At 40.2% G+C, this 15,246-nt stretch overlaps 1 protein-coding gene, 1 long non-coding RNA gene and 1 pseudogene across 4 annotated transcripts in view; 1 reads left to right on the top strand and 2 right to left on the bottom strand.

Moving 5' to 3' along the window:
- LOC105306592 (zinc finger protein 432) overlaps positions 1-15,246 on the bottom strand; it is a 53,336-nt gene that overhangs the window by 30,678 nt on the left and 7,412 nt on the right. The window contains exons 3-5 of one of the 2 annotated variants that reach the window (XM_023524142.1): positions 14,913-15,039; positions 14,707-14,826; positions 8,927-10,615 (exon numbers count right to left, since the gene is read on the bottom strand). In XM_023524142.1, coding sequence (XP_023379910.1) covers positions 8,927-10,615; positions 14,707-14,826; positions 14,913-15,039 — 1,936 coding nt within the window. Of the gene's footprint in view, positions 1-7,235; positions 10,616-14,706; positions 14,827-14,912; positions 15,040-15,246 lie in introns of those variants that run through there. The other variant, XM_011381695.2, reaches the window with a different exon arrangement.
- On the bottom strand, positions 2,010-2,128 carry LOC111732364 (annotated as a pseudogene).
- On the top strand, positions 3,888-7,361 carry LOC105306593. 2 transcript variants are annotated; one of them, XR_002777519.1, is made up of 3 exons: positions 3,888-3,905; positions 5,292-5,337; positions 5,967-7,361. It is a non-coding gene; the product is annotated as an uncharacterized LOC105306593 (long non-coding RNA). The 2 variants fall into 2 exon arrangements; XR_002777520.1 differs by lacking the exon at positions 3,888-3,905 and adding an exon at positions 4,213-4,231.

The raw sequence follows: 15,246 nt of genomic DNA, 5'->3' as shown, positions 1-15,246 counted from the left end.
AGAGTCATAAAATCCCAACCATAATCACAGCAGGCTTTCCTGTAGAAACGGAGAGTATCATTGTTAAATTCAGAAATGCAAAGGGTCTAGAATAGCCAAACAACTGTGAAAAAGAATAAGGTTGGTGAGTTGATACTACTCGATTGCAAGAATTTTTACTGAGCTACAGTAATTAAGATGGGGTGCTATTCTTGTCAAAATCGACAAAGAATGGACTCTGTGACAGAGTCCAGAATAAGATCCACGCATATAAGGTCAACTGACATTTTACAAAGGTGAGAAGGTGCTACAGTGGAGAGAGGAAAGGCTTTTCAACAAATGTTGGAACGAGTGTACACGCATATGCAAAAACAGAAAAAAGAATAAAAAGAACTTGGAGCCAACATTGCACCATATACATAACTTGAAATGGATAATAAGCCTAAATGAAAACCCTAAAAAAAAAAAACCCCTCTAAACTCCTAGAAGAAACATAGGAGAAAATCCTCTGATCTTTGGTTAGGAACAGATTTCTTAGGTACAACACTGTGGAGAGCAGATTGTAAGCTGATAAGGTCCTTACAGTCTGCAAGGGCAACCAAGGGTTACCTCGCCTCCGCAAACTCTTTCTGAGAACGAGAAAGTACAGATATAGCCGCAGGCAGGCAAACGAGCTGAAGGTCATGATACGATATGGTTTGGAAAAAGTAGAAGAAACAGTGTTATTATGCCTAAGGGAAACTGCTTATGCCAACTAGTATGTTCTTGTACAAAAGCAGCTTGCAAAAATAAAACTGGGCCATTGTTCACCATTCGGTGGACTTTGGACCTCCCGATCCCTGCTTTCTGTCTTCTTTCTTTTCTTCATCTCCCACCGTTCCCACTCAGTTATATTTTCCAGAGCCACGCTGGACGTGGCAGGATTTATCACTTGCTGGACGCGGTACACCAAAAGAATAATACATTTTAAAAAAAGTTCATACATTAGACTTCATAAAAACTAAATCCACCAGCTCTTCAAAACATATTGTTAAGAGAACATTGAAAGGCAAGTCAAAGACTAGGAGAAAATCTTTGCAAAGCACATGACTGGTAAAGAATGACCTGTACCCAGAATATATAACAAATTCTCAAAACTCAACAAGAAAATACAACAGAAAATTGCAAAAGACCTAGACGGGTACCTCACCAAGGGATATATGGATGACAAATAAGCACATGAAAAGATATTCAACATCGTTAGCCATCATTAGGCAAATACAAATTAAAAGTGCAAGGGGGTAAAAAAATAAATAAATCAAAAAGTACAAAGTACTGCTTCATACCTATCAGAATGTCTAAAAATAGAGTGACAATATGAAGTGTTGGAAAGGAAGTGAAGACACCAAACAACCCATGACTTAGCCATTCAATTCCTAGAGATTTTTACCCATGATACAGGAAAACATATGTAAATATAGACTTGAACATGAGTGTTCAGAGCTTTATTTGTAATAGCTAAAAATTGAAAACACAATTGCCCATCAGTGGGTGACTTAATAAACTCATGAGAATAAATGGTATTCCTACAATGGAATACCAAGCAACAAAAAGGAACTATTGATACAAACAGAGATGAATCTCAAAATATTAATGTTGATGGAAACAAATCAGAATAAATATGAGTATATACAGTATGATTTCATTTTAATCTTTTAAAAATATAAACTTTAGTAATGAAAAACAGATCCGTGGTTGCTCAGGGAAGGGAGGGGAAATATGAGAGAAATGGATTTAGAAGGGGCACAAAGAAACTTCTAGAGGTGATGGGTAAGTTCACCATCTTCATTGTGGTGGTAGTTCCATGAATATATATGTCAAATTTACCAATCTATACGATTTAAGTATGTATAACTTATTATATTCAATTTTGCTTCAATAAATCACTTTATTTTATTATTATTATTTTTTTTAGGTAAGGCAGACCTTGGTTGACCTCACAGATTGCAAGGACCTTGTCAGCTTACAATCCCTTATTTTTTTATTTTTTACGCCTACAGCACCTGGTCTTCCTAGGTGGTCTCCCATCCAAGTACCAACCAGGCCCGACCCTGCTTAGCTCTGGAGATCAGACGGGATCGGGCTTGTTCAGGGTAGCATGGCAGTAGACTCAATAAATCACTTTAAAAATGGGAAGCTTGGTAATAATCATAATGTAGACCTCAAAAATATGCTAAATGAAAAAAAGCAACCACAAGACTATATATATTTTATGACTGTTTATATGAAATGTCCAGAAATTGCAAATTAAGAGAGGCAGGAAGATGATCACTGGTTATGCACAGCTGTGGGTAGGAGTGGAGGCTGAGAGTATAGAGGACAAAGACTATCGAGGATGATGAAACTATTTTAAAATTGGATTGTGCTGATGGTCGAACAACTCTAGAAATTCAGTTAAAATCACCGCAATTGTATGGTATGTAAATTAAACCTCAATAAAACTAACAACAAAAGACTTCCTTTTCTACAGTAAAAAAAGGAAACAGAAAAAACACCAATTGTAATTGCAAAAAAGTGTCAAGGAAAAAATTTTGTTAGGAAATAGACATAGCCAGATATCTCTGAAACCAAAAGAAAATTGGGGGGGGGGGCACAATTTTTAAGTGGAATAGGAGAATCTGTGTAATCGGAAAATCAAAACGGGTTACTGAAATTATAATACTTTTGAGTACTTTATCACTATTACTTAAATAAATGAATACATCTGATTCCAGACACCAAGCGATGCTGATACTATTGCAATGATTAAAAAAATGTATACTATCATCTCATATGCAAATATGTTGAAAATGAGAAATTAAGTGATACAATCGATTGTTCTTATACAGATTATCCCAAATGTAAAAAAACAAAGTACAATTTAAAAAAAAGGTTTCTCACGGCGGAACAGAACATAAGGTAAAGAAAGTGCTTTTTCGTGACTCAGAATAACCGTAAGGGGAAATATCCAAAAGAAATACTGTGAACTTGGAGGCAAGAACAACAAAAACTACATCTTTAACATTAAACATGTCACTAGGTTACTCGGTGACACTGGGGACAGTGAGAACAGTGGTGATGCGGGAGACACAAACGTTTTTAGTGAGGTCTGGAAGGACGGACTTGAACCTGAAGGAGGGTTTGCATTAAGTAAGGAAACGATGTCTTCCTGTCTGTTTCCGGCATTCAAAGTTTAGGGCCGAACCTAGTGACTGTCCAGGGCCCTGACCGTCTCAACAGTGACAATCCCCCCCGTCTCTATGACCGAATCCTACAATGAATGCAATGTGAAACCCCGAACTGCCCCAGAAACCAACAGGGACATTCCCTAACCCAGGCTTCCTTGACACGGAGCACGGAGTTCACCGACACAAACTTCCCCGCCCGGCTCTCAAGCCCTGAGTCCCGCAAGCCGGGCGATCCACGTGGACCTCAAACCCTGGCAGAGTCGGACTCCCGGCGGATGATTTCTTCAGTCTCTGGTCACTGCCTGTCACAGGCCCTGTCACGAACGCGTGACCAAAAAAATCCCAACCGCGGTCCTCCACGAACGCTCACGTATCACGGACGCCGCAGGCCGTGCCTCGTGAATCCGCGCCCAGAGCTCGACTCACCTGATCCCGAGACTCTCCGGTGACACCACTGGCGACGACAAAGGCTGAACCCTCGCTCCAAACCACCTGCTATTCGATTCGGCTCCTTCGCGGTCCCTAGGGACGCTGACCGGCAGGCACCAGAGAGTCCCGCGAGGACCTCGGATCACCGCGGGACTTCCGAGTTCTAGCGTGGGCCCCGCGCTATGACGTGACGTGGCCACGCCCACCCCGACGTTTGTGACGGGCGGGGCCGTAACGGCTATGGGGAGAAATCGCAATCATTCGTGGCCCCCTCGCTGCTTTTACCTCGAGGTGGGGACGGTCAACGATGCTGTGCTAACTGCGTAAGATTTCGGAGGCCGATGCCTATGCGAGGCCAACGTGGCGCGCTTAGCGGCTGGGAAGCCAGAAAAGATGGCGGCGCCCTTTTTGCACTGTGGAATTGAGACGTTACTCTGGGGCACCAAGGGCGTGGCCATCTTAGACCAAGGCAGGTGTCCGTACGGCAGAGATGGGCTCAGACCTAGGGAAACTTGTAGACGCCGATATGTCTTTAGAGAGGCGGCGGTCACGGTTGACAAGGCAGAGGTCCTTTAAAGTTTTAAGTCTGGGTAGAGGCCGATTGTGGCGCGGCGTGGGTAAGGCCTTTGTAGTTCATAAGGAAATAAAACTGCCATTGAAAGTGCGAAACCAATAGGGCGGAGCAAAAACATGCACATAAAAATGCTAATCCCCACGTTGGAGTGGATACTTAGCTCTAGTTGGGAAAGGGATGAAGGGAAGGTGCAAATGTATACATGTTTCCTTTCAAAAATAAATGAAGATGACGGGGCATTTAAGAACATGAAATTAGGAGATAATGCAATTATTATATTTTGCATAGTTCCCAAGCAGAAAAGAGCGCACTTAAAAATGTTATTTTTAGGCAGGCGAGAGGGGTTTAATTGTAGAGGATTTAAGTAGATACCCCCTTTTTAAAAGGCAGCCTGGAACCAATTAAAAATTTTTATTCTCTTTGACCCAGCAGTTCTAATTACGACAGTTTATTGGTAAAATTTTTTCTTAATATTAATCACAGTGGTTTTGTAATTTAAAAAAAGAGAAAACCACGATAGATGAATTATGGAACATCCGCTCAGCATAACAGTTTATAGCAATTAAAAAGAATGTACTACTATTATCAGTATAAATAAGGAAAGATAACCTTCAGAGGACAAAAAACAGATCTGCAGGATAGTATGTATGTTATAATACTGTTTTGGGAACAAATCATAAACGTTTGCTTTTTGAAAATTGCGATTGGTTAAATAAAATATTTCCCGAATGTGAAGAAGTCTTCACATTCCCGAGGTTTGCAAATCTCTATTGTTCATCTTTGTATAACTATGTATTACTTTAGAATTTTCAAAAGATGTTGATTTTACAAAAGTTTCAAAGGAATATCTCACGATGTAGATATGCATAATATAGCCGAGTCTTATTTTTCTTTCATAAAAATATACTTACATTCATTTGGGGAAATATACTTACATAAATTTGGGGAAAAATATTTTTTAGCAATGCTTGGCTCTTAGGTACAGTTATAGATGATTTAAGATTTCTTCATTTGCTTATGTTTTCTAATATCTATACATTAAGAATTTATTTTTTTCTGTAATTTCTAACTAAGAGCATTATATTACTTTACGTTACTTTCAGGGACTACACTTCACCTCCATTCTCCTGGGATGTCAAGCTCTGAGAGGTGAGTTCAGAATCTGGTCCAGAGAGCTCAGGGCAGCCTGGGCATTCTGGGACCCTAACTGATCAGTTTCAGGAATGAGCTGATCTGACCTTGCAATGGCAGCATGTGTAGGTTCACAGAAGGATAAGTGGAAAGGATCTGAGTGCCTGGGTGGCAGCACTCATGTCCAGTTCGTTGCTTTATTTCCCCAGAATCCATCCTGTTACAGTGTCAGGGCGGTGATGGGAGTGCTAATGCAGGATTTAGGGCAGCTATGTTCCAACTTAAATATATCAGAAAGCTCATCCTACAAACCTAGAGTCCCAGATCCCAGCCCGAGAGGTTCTGGTTTAGGCAGTCGGGGGTGCGAAACAAGAATTTCTATATTTTATAAGCATCTAGGAGAATCGTAAGACAGGAAGCCCAGCGAAAACAGAAACAGCCCTAGAGTGTTCCTGGCTTACAAATATTTGGGCTGGCTCCCATCAGTACAGTTAGGTCTTAGTTCTAATTTCATCTGCCCAGAAAAGCTTGCTTTGAACCCTTACTACATACAATAGCTCCTTCATTGCAGTTTATGTGTTAGGCTTCATATTTCTTTATAGCGCTTTTCAGAACTGACAGTCTATGATGTTATTTATTTTACTCAGTCTCCTTCACTGCACTGTGTGCTCCATAAAGGCCGTGACTTTGTTCACTGATGTGTCTAAAGTAGTGGCTGGCACCACGTAGATGCTCAAGAACATATTTTTAAAGGAGTGAATTACTCAATACAGAGTTGGGGATTGAATTCTGCCACAAGAGTGTATGGCAAGTGTCCGTTTCTTTTGCTAGAAGCAAGACTCACCGTTTGTAAACTGGACTGAGCATCTTTATTATATCAAGGGAAATAACTCTGGTTCGAGACAAGACAAGCCCTCCTGCTAGGAAAACTACGAATTTGTTGTCAGCACACCTGCCCCCAAAGAACTGATAACGGAAGGACTGACAAAAAGGAAAGAATGGAAACGTGCAACATCTGGAATGAAGAAAAAGGAATGGAAAGGCTAACTATATCATCAGATACAATAGGCTATTCTCCTTTGGAGTTTTTAAAATTATGTTTGATGGCCGAGAGCAAAAATGACAACTTTAACCAATAGCGTTCTCAATGTATGCAGAGATGTTGAACATTATTCGCTGTTAGAGAAAGAGAAGTTAAGGCCACTGTTATATACTACCACACACCTGAGGGGACAGCTAGAGTCGATTATGACAGTGCCAAGTGCTGGAAAGGTCACGGAACAACTGGACATTCATACACTGCTGGTGGGAACGTAAATGGGTATAGCCTCTGAAAAAGTTCATCAGTTTCTTATAAAATTAAACACTAACTTAGCCTGCGACTCCTGGGTATGTATCCCAGAGAGACAAAATTTATGTTGACACAAAATTGGCTACACGTTTGTTTATACTATTTTTATTTATAACAGTGAAACACCGGAAACAACCCAAATGTCTATCAACAGCGAATGGATAAGAATAGCAACGAATACTACTCAATAACAAAAAGGAAAAGTGTAAACCCAACAAATTGGATGGATCTTAAACAATTTGCTGAGAGGGGGTTAAAAGCCTAGCTCAAAGGTTACACACTGTATAACTCCGTTTTAATAGCATTCTTGAAATGACAAAATTAGAGTGATGGAGTACTGTCAGTGGTCACCATAGGTCAGGGTCTGGGGAACAGTGTGACTATACTGGGGTAGCAGGAGGACATCTCTTTGGGTTGGCACAACTCTGCCTTCTGATTGTGGTGAGATGTACAGAAATCTGTATATGTGATAAAATTTCTTAGAACTCTACACCAAAAAGCAAAGCAAAAACAAATGAACGAAACACACAAATGAAAGCATGACTAGTGAAATCTAAATAAGGTATAAGTTTACTTAACAGCATTGTACCACTGTCATTTTATTGGTTTTGATGATGTATGATGATTATGTAAGATAATATCACCGAAGAAGCTGAGTAAACGTACTCAGGAACTTTGCATATTTTGTAAAGTCTTGTGAGTATAAAATTATTTCAAACTAAATTTTAGAAAAATCATATTTAAGGTGTTTTTGTAAACTAATGCTACCTATAAACTTGGATGGATATATCCAAATATGTTGAATTACATTTTTGAGTATATTCTGTTTACCTTTGAAGTACATAGTAGACTGAGAGGGACAAGTTTAGAACCTAATAAATGCAAGAACTAGTCATAAAATGATATGGGGTGGGCTCAGAACACTCCTGCTTGTATATAACATTACAATTTAATCAGTGATAAGAACTGTCTACTTCAAAACTATAGAATCATTGAGACTGTGGTTCAAAGTATCCCGTCCCAGAATGGATGCCAGGTGTGTAATAAATTTAGACTTGTGATAGAAAATTCAAGTATATATCATTTTCATGAGGCTTCTCCCTTTCATGAATTCTCTGATATTCTGCTAAAGTTACTCCACATTTAGTGTGTTCCTAACAGTTTTATTTCTGTATGAATTCATGAGAAATGATGAATTCTGCCATATTCTTTGCCATCTGAAAATTTTTCTCCAGTATATTGGGCAACTCTTGAGGTTAATTCTAGGCAAAAGCTTTCACACAATCACATATTGCTACCGAGTATGAACTCAATGATGATCTCATGATCATCGATGAGATAGTCTTTATTCCCATAGAAGGCTTTCCTCGTCTCTCCATTCATAAGATTTATCTTAGTATATACTTTCCAGACATATAATTACCTAAAAATCTTTCCTTAAGACTTTTCTGCTTGAATGTATCAGAGTTTTTTTCCTATATGTTAATTCTGACATACAGCGTGAGGTAATTTATCACCGAAGGCACTAGCATATTCTCTGCATTCATTAAATTTCACTCTTATGCAAATTCCATAATTTTCCAAGGGTGAAAATCTAGCAGCAGGCTACTCTACACTGACTATATTGAAGTACGCTAGGAGCACACTGACGGTTAATGAATTCACCAAACTGTAAGGATTTGTCCCCTGCTCGAGTTCACTTGTATATAATAAGTTCAGGTTCTCTGCAAAGGATCATGTTCCTTGACTTACACATTTATGTTTTAACAAGGCGTGACAAATGAGAGAAAGGTTACCCCCAATCGTTGAATCCAGAGGGTCTCTCTTTTGTAAGTCCTTTTTATGTTTACTGGTTTATTTTTTAAAATATTATAAAGTATACAAATGAACAGCCAGATAAAGGGATGCATAGAGTAAGGTCCAGAAGGATTGCAAGTGTAGGAGCTTCTGGCACATGGAGGCATTCACCATCCAGGAAAAAACCCTCTTTTGTAAGCTCTCTGATGTACACTGAATGCCGAATTTGTGTTGAAGCTCTCTCACACTAACTGCATACGTACGGTTTGTCTCCTGTGGAAATCCCCTGCTAGGTCATGAGACCAATACTGTATGCATAGGGTTTTCCACAGTCAGTATACATAAAAGTAGTCTATCCTGTGTGAAGTCTCTGATGTTGTACAAGGCATATTTTCTTTCCAAAGATGTCACCGTACTCATCGCACCGTTAGGATCTGTTTCCATTATGAGTTCTCTGATGTACGAGGAGATTTCTCTTTGAGGAGAAGCCTTTCCCACACTCATTGCATACAAAAGGTTTTTCTCCTGTATGAGTTCGCTGATGGACGATTAGACGGCTTTTCACAGCGAAGCCTTTTCCACATTCATCGCACGCATGAGGTTTCTCTCCAGTATGGATTTGTTGATGTAAAATGAGCTCGGTTTCTATGGCAAAGCCTTTTCCACATTCATTGCATATCCAGGATCTCTCTCCTGTATGAATTTGCTGATGTACAACGAGATAACGTTTCATGGTGAAGCCTTTTCCACATTCACTGCACATAAAGGGTTTCTCCCCAGTATGAGTTCGCTGGTGTACCACAAGATTGCTCTTAAACGCAAAACCTTTTCCACATTTATTGCATATATAGGGTTTCTCTCCAGTATGAGTTCGCTGGTGTAACATCAGTCCACTATTCACGATGAAGCCTTTTCCACACTCACTGCATCTGTAAGGTTTCTCTCCTGTATGAGTTCGCTGATGTACGACCAGCCGACTCTTCAAGGGGAAGCCCTTCCCACACTCACTGCAGGTGTAGGGTTTCTCTCCAGTATGAGTGCGCTGATGTATGATGAGCATGCTCTTCACGGTGAAGCCTTTTCCACATTCACCACATATGTAGGATTTCTCTACTGTGTGATTTCTCTGATGCACAATGAGGTTACTCTTCCTGGGAAAGCCTTTTCCACATTCACTACACACATAAGGCTTCTCTCCTGTATGAGTTCGCCGATGTTCAATCAGACGGCTTTTCATGGTGAAACCTTTCCCACATTCACTGCATATATACGGTTTCTCTCCTGTATGATTTCGTTGATGTATGAGGACATAATGCTTCGTGGTGAAGCCTTTCCCACACTCAGTGCAGGTGTAGGGTTTTTCTCCTGTATGAGTTCGCTGATGTATGATGAGCATGCTCTTCCCAGTGAAGCCTTTACCACATTCACTACAGACGTAGCATTTCTCTCCAGTGTGATTTCGCTGATGCACAATGAGATTGCGTTTCCCTGGGAACCCTTTTCCACATTCACTGCATACATAGGGTCTCTCTCCAGTGTGAGTTCGCTCATGTTCGATCAGACGGCTCTTCATGGTGAAAACTTTGCCACAATCATTGCATATAAAGGATTTCTCTCTTTTATGAATTCTCTGATGTTCATTGAGCCTGGACTTTCTGGAGAATACTTTCTCACACAGACTGCATCCATAAGGTTTCTCTCCTGTGTGAACTCTCTGATGATCAGTGAGCTGAGACTTCTTAATGAAGGCTTTCCCACATTCACTGCACACGTGGGCTTTCTCCACTTCGCGAGTTCTCTGATTTTTAAAGACCTGGGACTTATTGCTAACGGGTTTTGCACTGACAGGGAATTTAACTGCAAGATGAAATTCTTCACAATTATCATGCAGAAATGATTTCCTATCTCCATTCAAGTTAGTAGAATTCTTGAGTTTGTAGCTTTTGCTCTGGTTGACCAAACTTAAATTTGGTTTCAAAGTTTTCATATAAAACTCAAACATATCATGATTTTGCCTGAAAGGAAAAGGACTTTGGCTTTGGGGAACAATATTTCCAAGTGCGTTTTGTTTGTGGTTTTGTTTCATACCTTTCAGTATTCTTTGATTTTCCCAGTGACCCTGGAGATGATTATCGACTTTGTCAATTTCTGAGAAAGGAGAGAACAATGAATCCTTTTATAATCTTGTTTGTGATAAAACCATTTAGAAACTGCCTTGGTGTTTTTTTTTTAAAAAATGGCACTTCGGTGACAACCCTGTGATAACACTAAGAGAAATGCCATGTATAAATGTTCCTTTTGAGGGTTGCATTTGTTCGCTCCAAAACTATTTATCAAGTGGCACTAGGCACTATGCTCATGTTGGAATATATAAAATATGCCCTACTTTTACTCATCTTAAATCTAGTTAGAGAAAACCGAATAAAGAAAAAGGAAAGAAAAAAGGGAGTTGGAGATTGTTAAATGTGGTTTCAAGGAGGAATGGGGATGGTGGAAAGTGCAAGAAATCTGGACATATTTGCAGAGAGTAAAGACAAGATTCGGTGGCGAGAGTGGTTAATGAAAGTGAGGAATCCAGGATTACTCTGCTGATTATATGACCTAAGTCACTGGGTAGAAAGAAGCATCCCGAATTAAGATGAGGAATATTACTGAAGTCTAGAATGTGTAAAAAAAAAAAAAAGAAAAAGAAAAAGAAAAGTATGCACTGTGGAATGTAAACTTTGAGATGATTATTAAATATGTAGTACAGACATCAAGATCCAGTTGGAGGTATAAATGTAGAAATAAGCAACATATATCTCTTAAGAAAAGAGAACTGGGCGATATGTTGGGAGGACACATAGAATGAAAGATGATGAAGGCACAAACCAAAGTTTTAGACATTCCAACATTTAGAGTCTGGGGATTTTTAAGTCCACTAGAAGAACCAAATTCTGACTACAGACATGAGGGAAATATACACATTAAGGTGTATAGAATAAATATGCTTGTTACCTTGCAAGTACAAATGTAAGGTCTTTGGAATTTGAATTAGAGTAAGCTGAGACAGACTCTTGCACTGTAATCCTGTTCCTAAATTTGCCCTTCTGTAGACTACCATGAAGCTAACCTTCCAGAAACATCAATTACATTGCACGGACAACTCGTAAAATCAATATTCCAGCTTTTAGCTGGGTCATATGTTCCATTCATAAGGAAACAGGGCAACGGTGATTGACAGGAAATTTAGCAGCTGGCCAGAGTACCACACGGTGATCTTCAGAAGCTAATGTCCTGCATGGTATACGGCAACTGGCACCTTTTTCAGTCACATTGTACATTCAGTACAAAAGTCATATCCAAACTTTTCCCACTTCGACATCCCTGACATGTGTTCCTTCATTTGCCACCAGCAGCATCTACTTCAGTAATTCTATATTTATGTCTCAGTTGGCAACAGTTAGGTTATACTAAAGCCTTGACCCTCTTTGAAGATCTAGATTGTGTCAGCTTTACCTTCAGTTTTTTTTAGAACATCCGGCTCTTTCTTACTGCTATCCTACCACCTCCCAGGTGAAAAGAGAGGCAACGCAGAGCCACAGAAATGCGAAACCAGCCAACCCTCCACCAGGCCACCTCGATTACTCACATATGAAATCCAGACAGTCATCTTGGCAACAAAAGTGCACATCTCCATGAATATTCCATTTACCCGTATTTCCACTCCACTACTTCTCCTGCAGAGACCTTCTAACAATGGTCTTCATTTGCCTGACTTTAGGCCACTCTTTTGTTGGTCAATGCCACAGCCTCGCACATTTCCTGCTTCATGCCTTCATTCCTAATTCATAGAATCATCTTCCTAAGTCAAAATGTAGACTTACCTCAGACATATCTTGCTGTTATCCCATTCTACCACCATGGGCTCTATTTTTAAATTAGACTTTTTAAATTAGTCTCTTTATTATTCATTTTTACAGTTATCTTCAGTGAAGAGTTAACTTCACCCAGAAAGCTCAAGTGAGCTTCCCTAGCTGTCAATACCCTGTGTGTACTGTCACATATCATGGCCAGAAGGAGGCAATACTGTCCACGAGTCCAGATGCGGCATATCTGGACCCTTTCTGAACTCCATGTGACCCAAGGATTTCCCTGCTAGGTGTATACTCAGGAAAAACTAAAGCGTATGTTCGCGAAAAGGTTGTACATGAATGTTCATAGCAGCATAATTCATAAAAGCCAAAAAGTGGAAACAACTCAAATGTCCATCACTAGAAAAAAGGGTAAATAAAATGTGGCAGATCCATGCAATGGAATCTGATTTGGCAATAAAAAAGAAGTGAGTTCTAAGACATGCTAAAACATGGAAGAACTTCAAAAGCATGTTCCATGAAAGAAGCAGGCATGAAAGATCACATAATTTATGATTCTATTTATATGAAATATTCAGGACAGGCAAGTCTATAGAGATATAAGATTAGTGGTTGGTTGCCTAGGCTGGGGCTTAAGAAAAGCATTTTTTTTTTTTTTAAAGTTATAAGTGATGAAAATCCTCCAATATCGATTGTGATATGGTTATATAACTTTTGAAAAACTGCAAAGCGCTGAATTGTATGATTTAAGCTGGCAACTTGTAAGGTATGTCAATTATCTAAATAAAGCTGTTTAAAATAAACAAAGAAGAATATGATGGGAAAAACAAATGATTAGGGAAATGAATACAATGCTAACACCTAAGAGGAACCAAAGGAAAATCAGAACTATCAAAGGTACAAAGGAAGTAAATTGAGACAGACGCGAACCATGATTTGGGCTAGAACTGATATAGAATGTAAAACAGTCTTTTCTAGTTAAACAGCGAACAGGAACAGCAGAGACCCTTAAGACGAGAACCTCAGAGCTGTAGAACATTCACGATAACACCAGCGTGGACAGCCTAGAAGGTGAACTGTAGTAAAGGAGAATCTAATATTAAAAAAAGGTAGTGGGAAGGGTTTTAGTGGAGGGAAGATGATTCCTGTTACGCAGGAACTCAGGAATCTCAGGCCAGTAAAATATTTAGAACTAAAAATGTATGCTAGACAATATTAATAGGAGATATCAATTTGGAATCTCATCCAGAGAAACAGAAAGAACTGAATTCATGAGACTGAAGGAAAATGTTAAGGAGAACCACAGGAAAAAAAAAAAGGAAAATAAAACCACTGAAGAACCTCAGAATGGGGGAAGAAAGAAACCAAGGAAGCAGATTAATGCACAGTAAGAGATGAGGTGACCGTGAGGGCACGACGTGGAAGGTAGGGGTGGCGGTTAGGAAGGGAAGCCGCTAAGTTCCCCGAGGAGAAGGACAGTGCACTCGTCAGAAGACCGATAAATTCAAAGATCTCTCTTTGGAGTGAGGACTGGAAGGTGGAATTTCATAGCCAGAGGGGTGGAAGGAACAGGGAGAGACGTGGTGATGATACAAAGAGGTAGGTTATAGAAGCCAAGGAAGAAGAAAACTAGGCAGACAGACAAAAAAAATCAAGTTGTCAGATAAAATAAGCAAGGATCAGATTACAGAAGTGAAAAAAGGGGGCCTCTGGCCCTCAAAAGACCTAAAAGAGAGTTCTGCTCTGGGGAGAGATGGAGGTACGGTTTCTGTATCCTCAAACGCCTCCCAGCCTTCTCCGACTAGAATACGACTTCTGCAGTTATCCATGATGGGGCACATATGCCTTTTGGGATACTGATTATTTTAAGCTGGTTATTTTTAGAAACGGAAGACTCAAGAAGCAGCTTTGACCCTCCCCCTTACTACCTGTAAGAATTTAGACAGAGCACGTGCTCCAGGAAGGGACCTGTCATCAGAGGTAACCACAGTTTATTATGAACCAGTGTGATGGACAGGGAGGAACTTAGCAAGGCCATTTTGACCCAAGTCCTCTCTGTGTCCCCTTATTCAAGATGGCCCAGTGAACAATTGTTCACCAAGCATTGGCTTTCCCATCTTTTGCTTTCCTCCCCTTTGAAGTCCCAAACTACAACCCCCACTCCTTAGCTCAAAATGGCATATGACTCTCAACTGCCCGATCTGTCCTCGGGCCCCATGTTTTTAAAACCCCCGTACATACATACATACATAACAAATTTGGTTATTTCCTCCTGTGGATCTGTGTCACATCAATTTAGTCATTCGCCCAGCCGGAAGAACACAGAAGGGTAAAAGGAAAATTATTTTTCCTCCCCCACACCAGCCTGTTGGTTCTCCCACTCACCTGGACAGACGGGACTGTGGATTTCATGTTCTATGGTCCACGGTTCTTCTCCTCGTTCCAACTTGGAGAGCACGTCTGGTTTGCTGACTTCATACCCTGCTTGTGGAAAATGAAGGGGCACTGCGGTGACTTCAAAGTGTAAGCAGCTGACAAAGGCAAGACCTCTGACCGGGCACCCTCGGAGTGACACAGGGGGGCTGTCTCACCCACTGACACCAGGTTGCTGTAGTTCTCCGACATCACGTCCCAGTACAGGTCCTTCTGAGCGGGGGCCAGGAGCTGCCACTCCTCCCAGGTGAAGTCCACGGCCACGTCCTCCAGTGTCAGCAATTCCTGTAATAAACGTTCCTGTTTTTTTTTTTTCTTCTTTTTTTATTGATTCATAACATCATAAACCTGCTCATATTAACTATGATTCTGACACCAATTCCTATGTGTATGTTTGTTTTTCAACCCATACCAAATAATTCTCCAACACCAGCTGGGTGTCCTACGATTCAACTCAGTTCTGACACTGTACAGTGTCAGATCCCACAGATT

This window comes from Pteropus vampyrus, unplaced genomic scaffold (assembly GCF_000151845.1).
Source record: "Pteropus vampyrus isolate Shadow unplaced genomic scaffold, Pvam_2.0 Scaffold448, whole genome shotgun sequence".
Lineage (NCBI taxonomy): Eukaryota > Metazoa > Chordata > Mammalia > Chiroptera > Pteropodidae > Pteropus > Pteropus vampyrus.
Note: the sequence above shows the minus strand (reverse complement) of the source record. Positions and strands in the feature narration are given on the sequence as shown.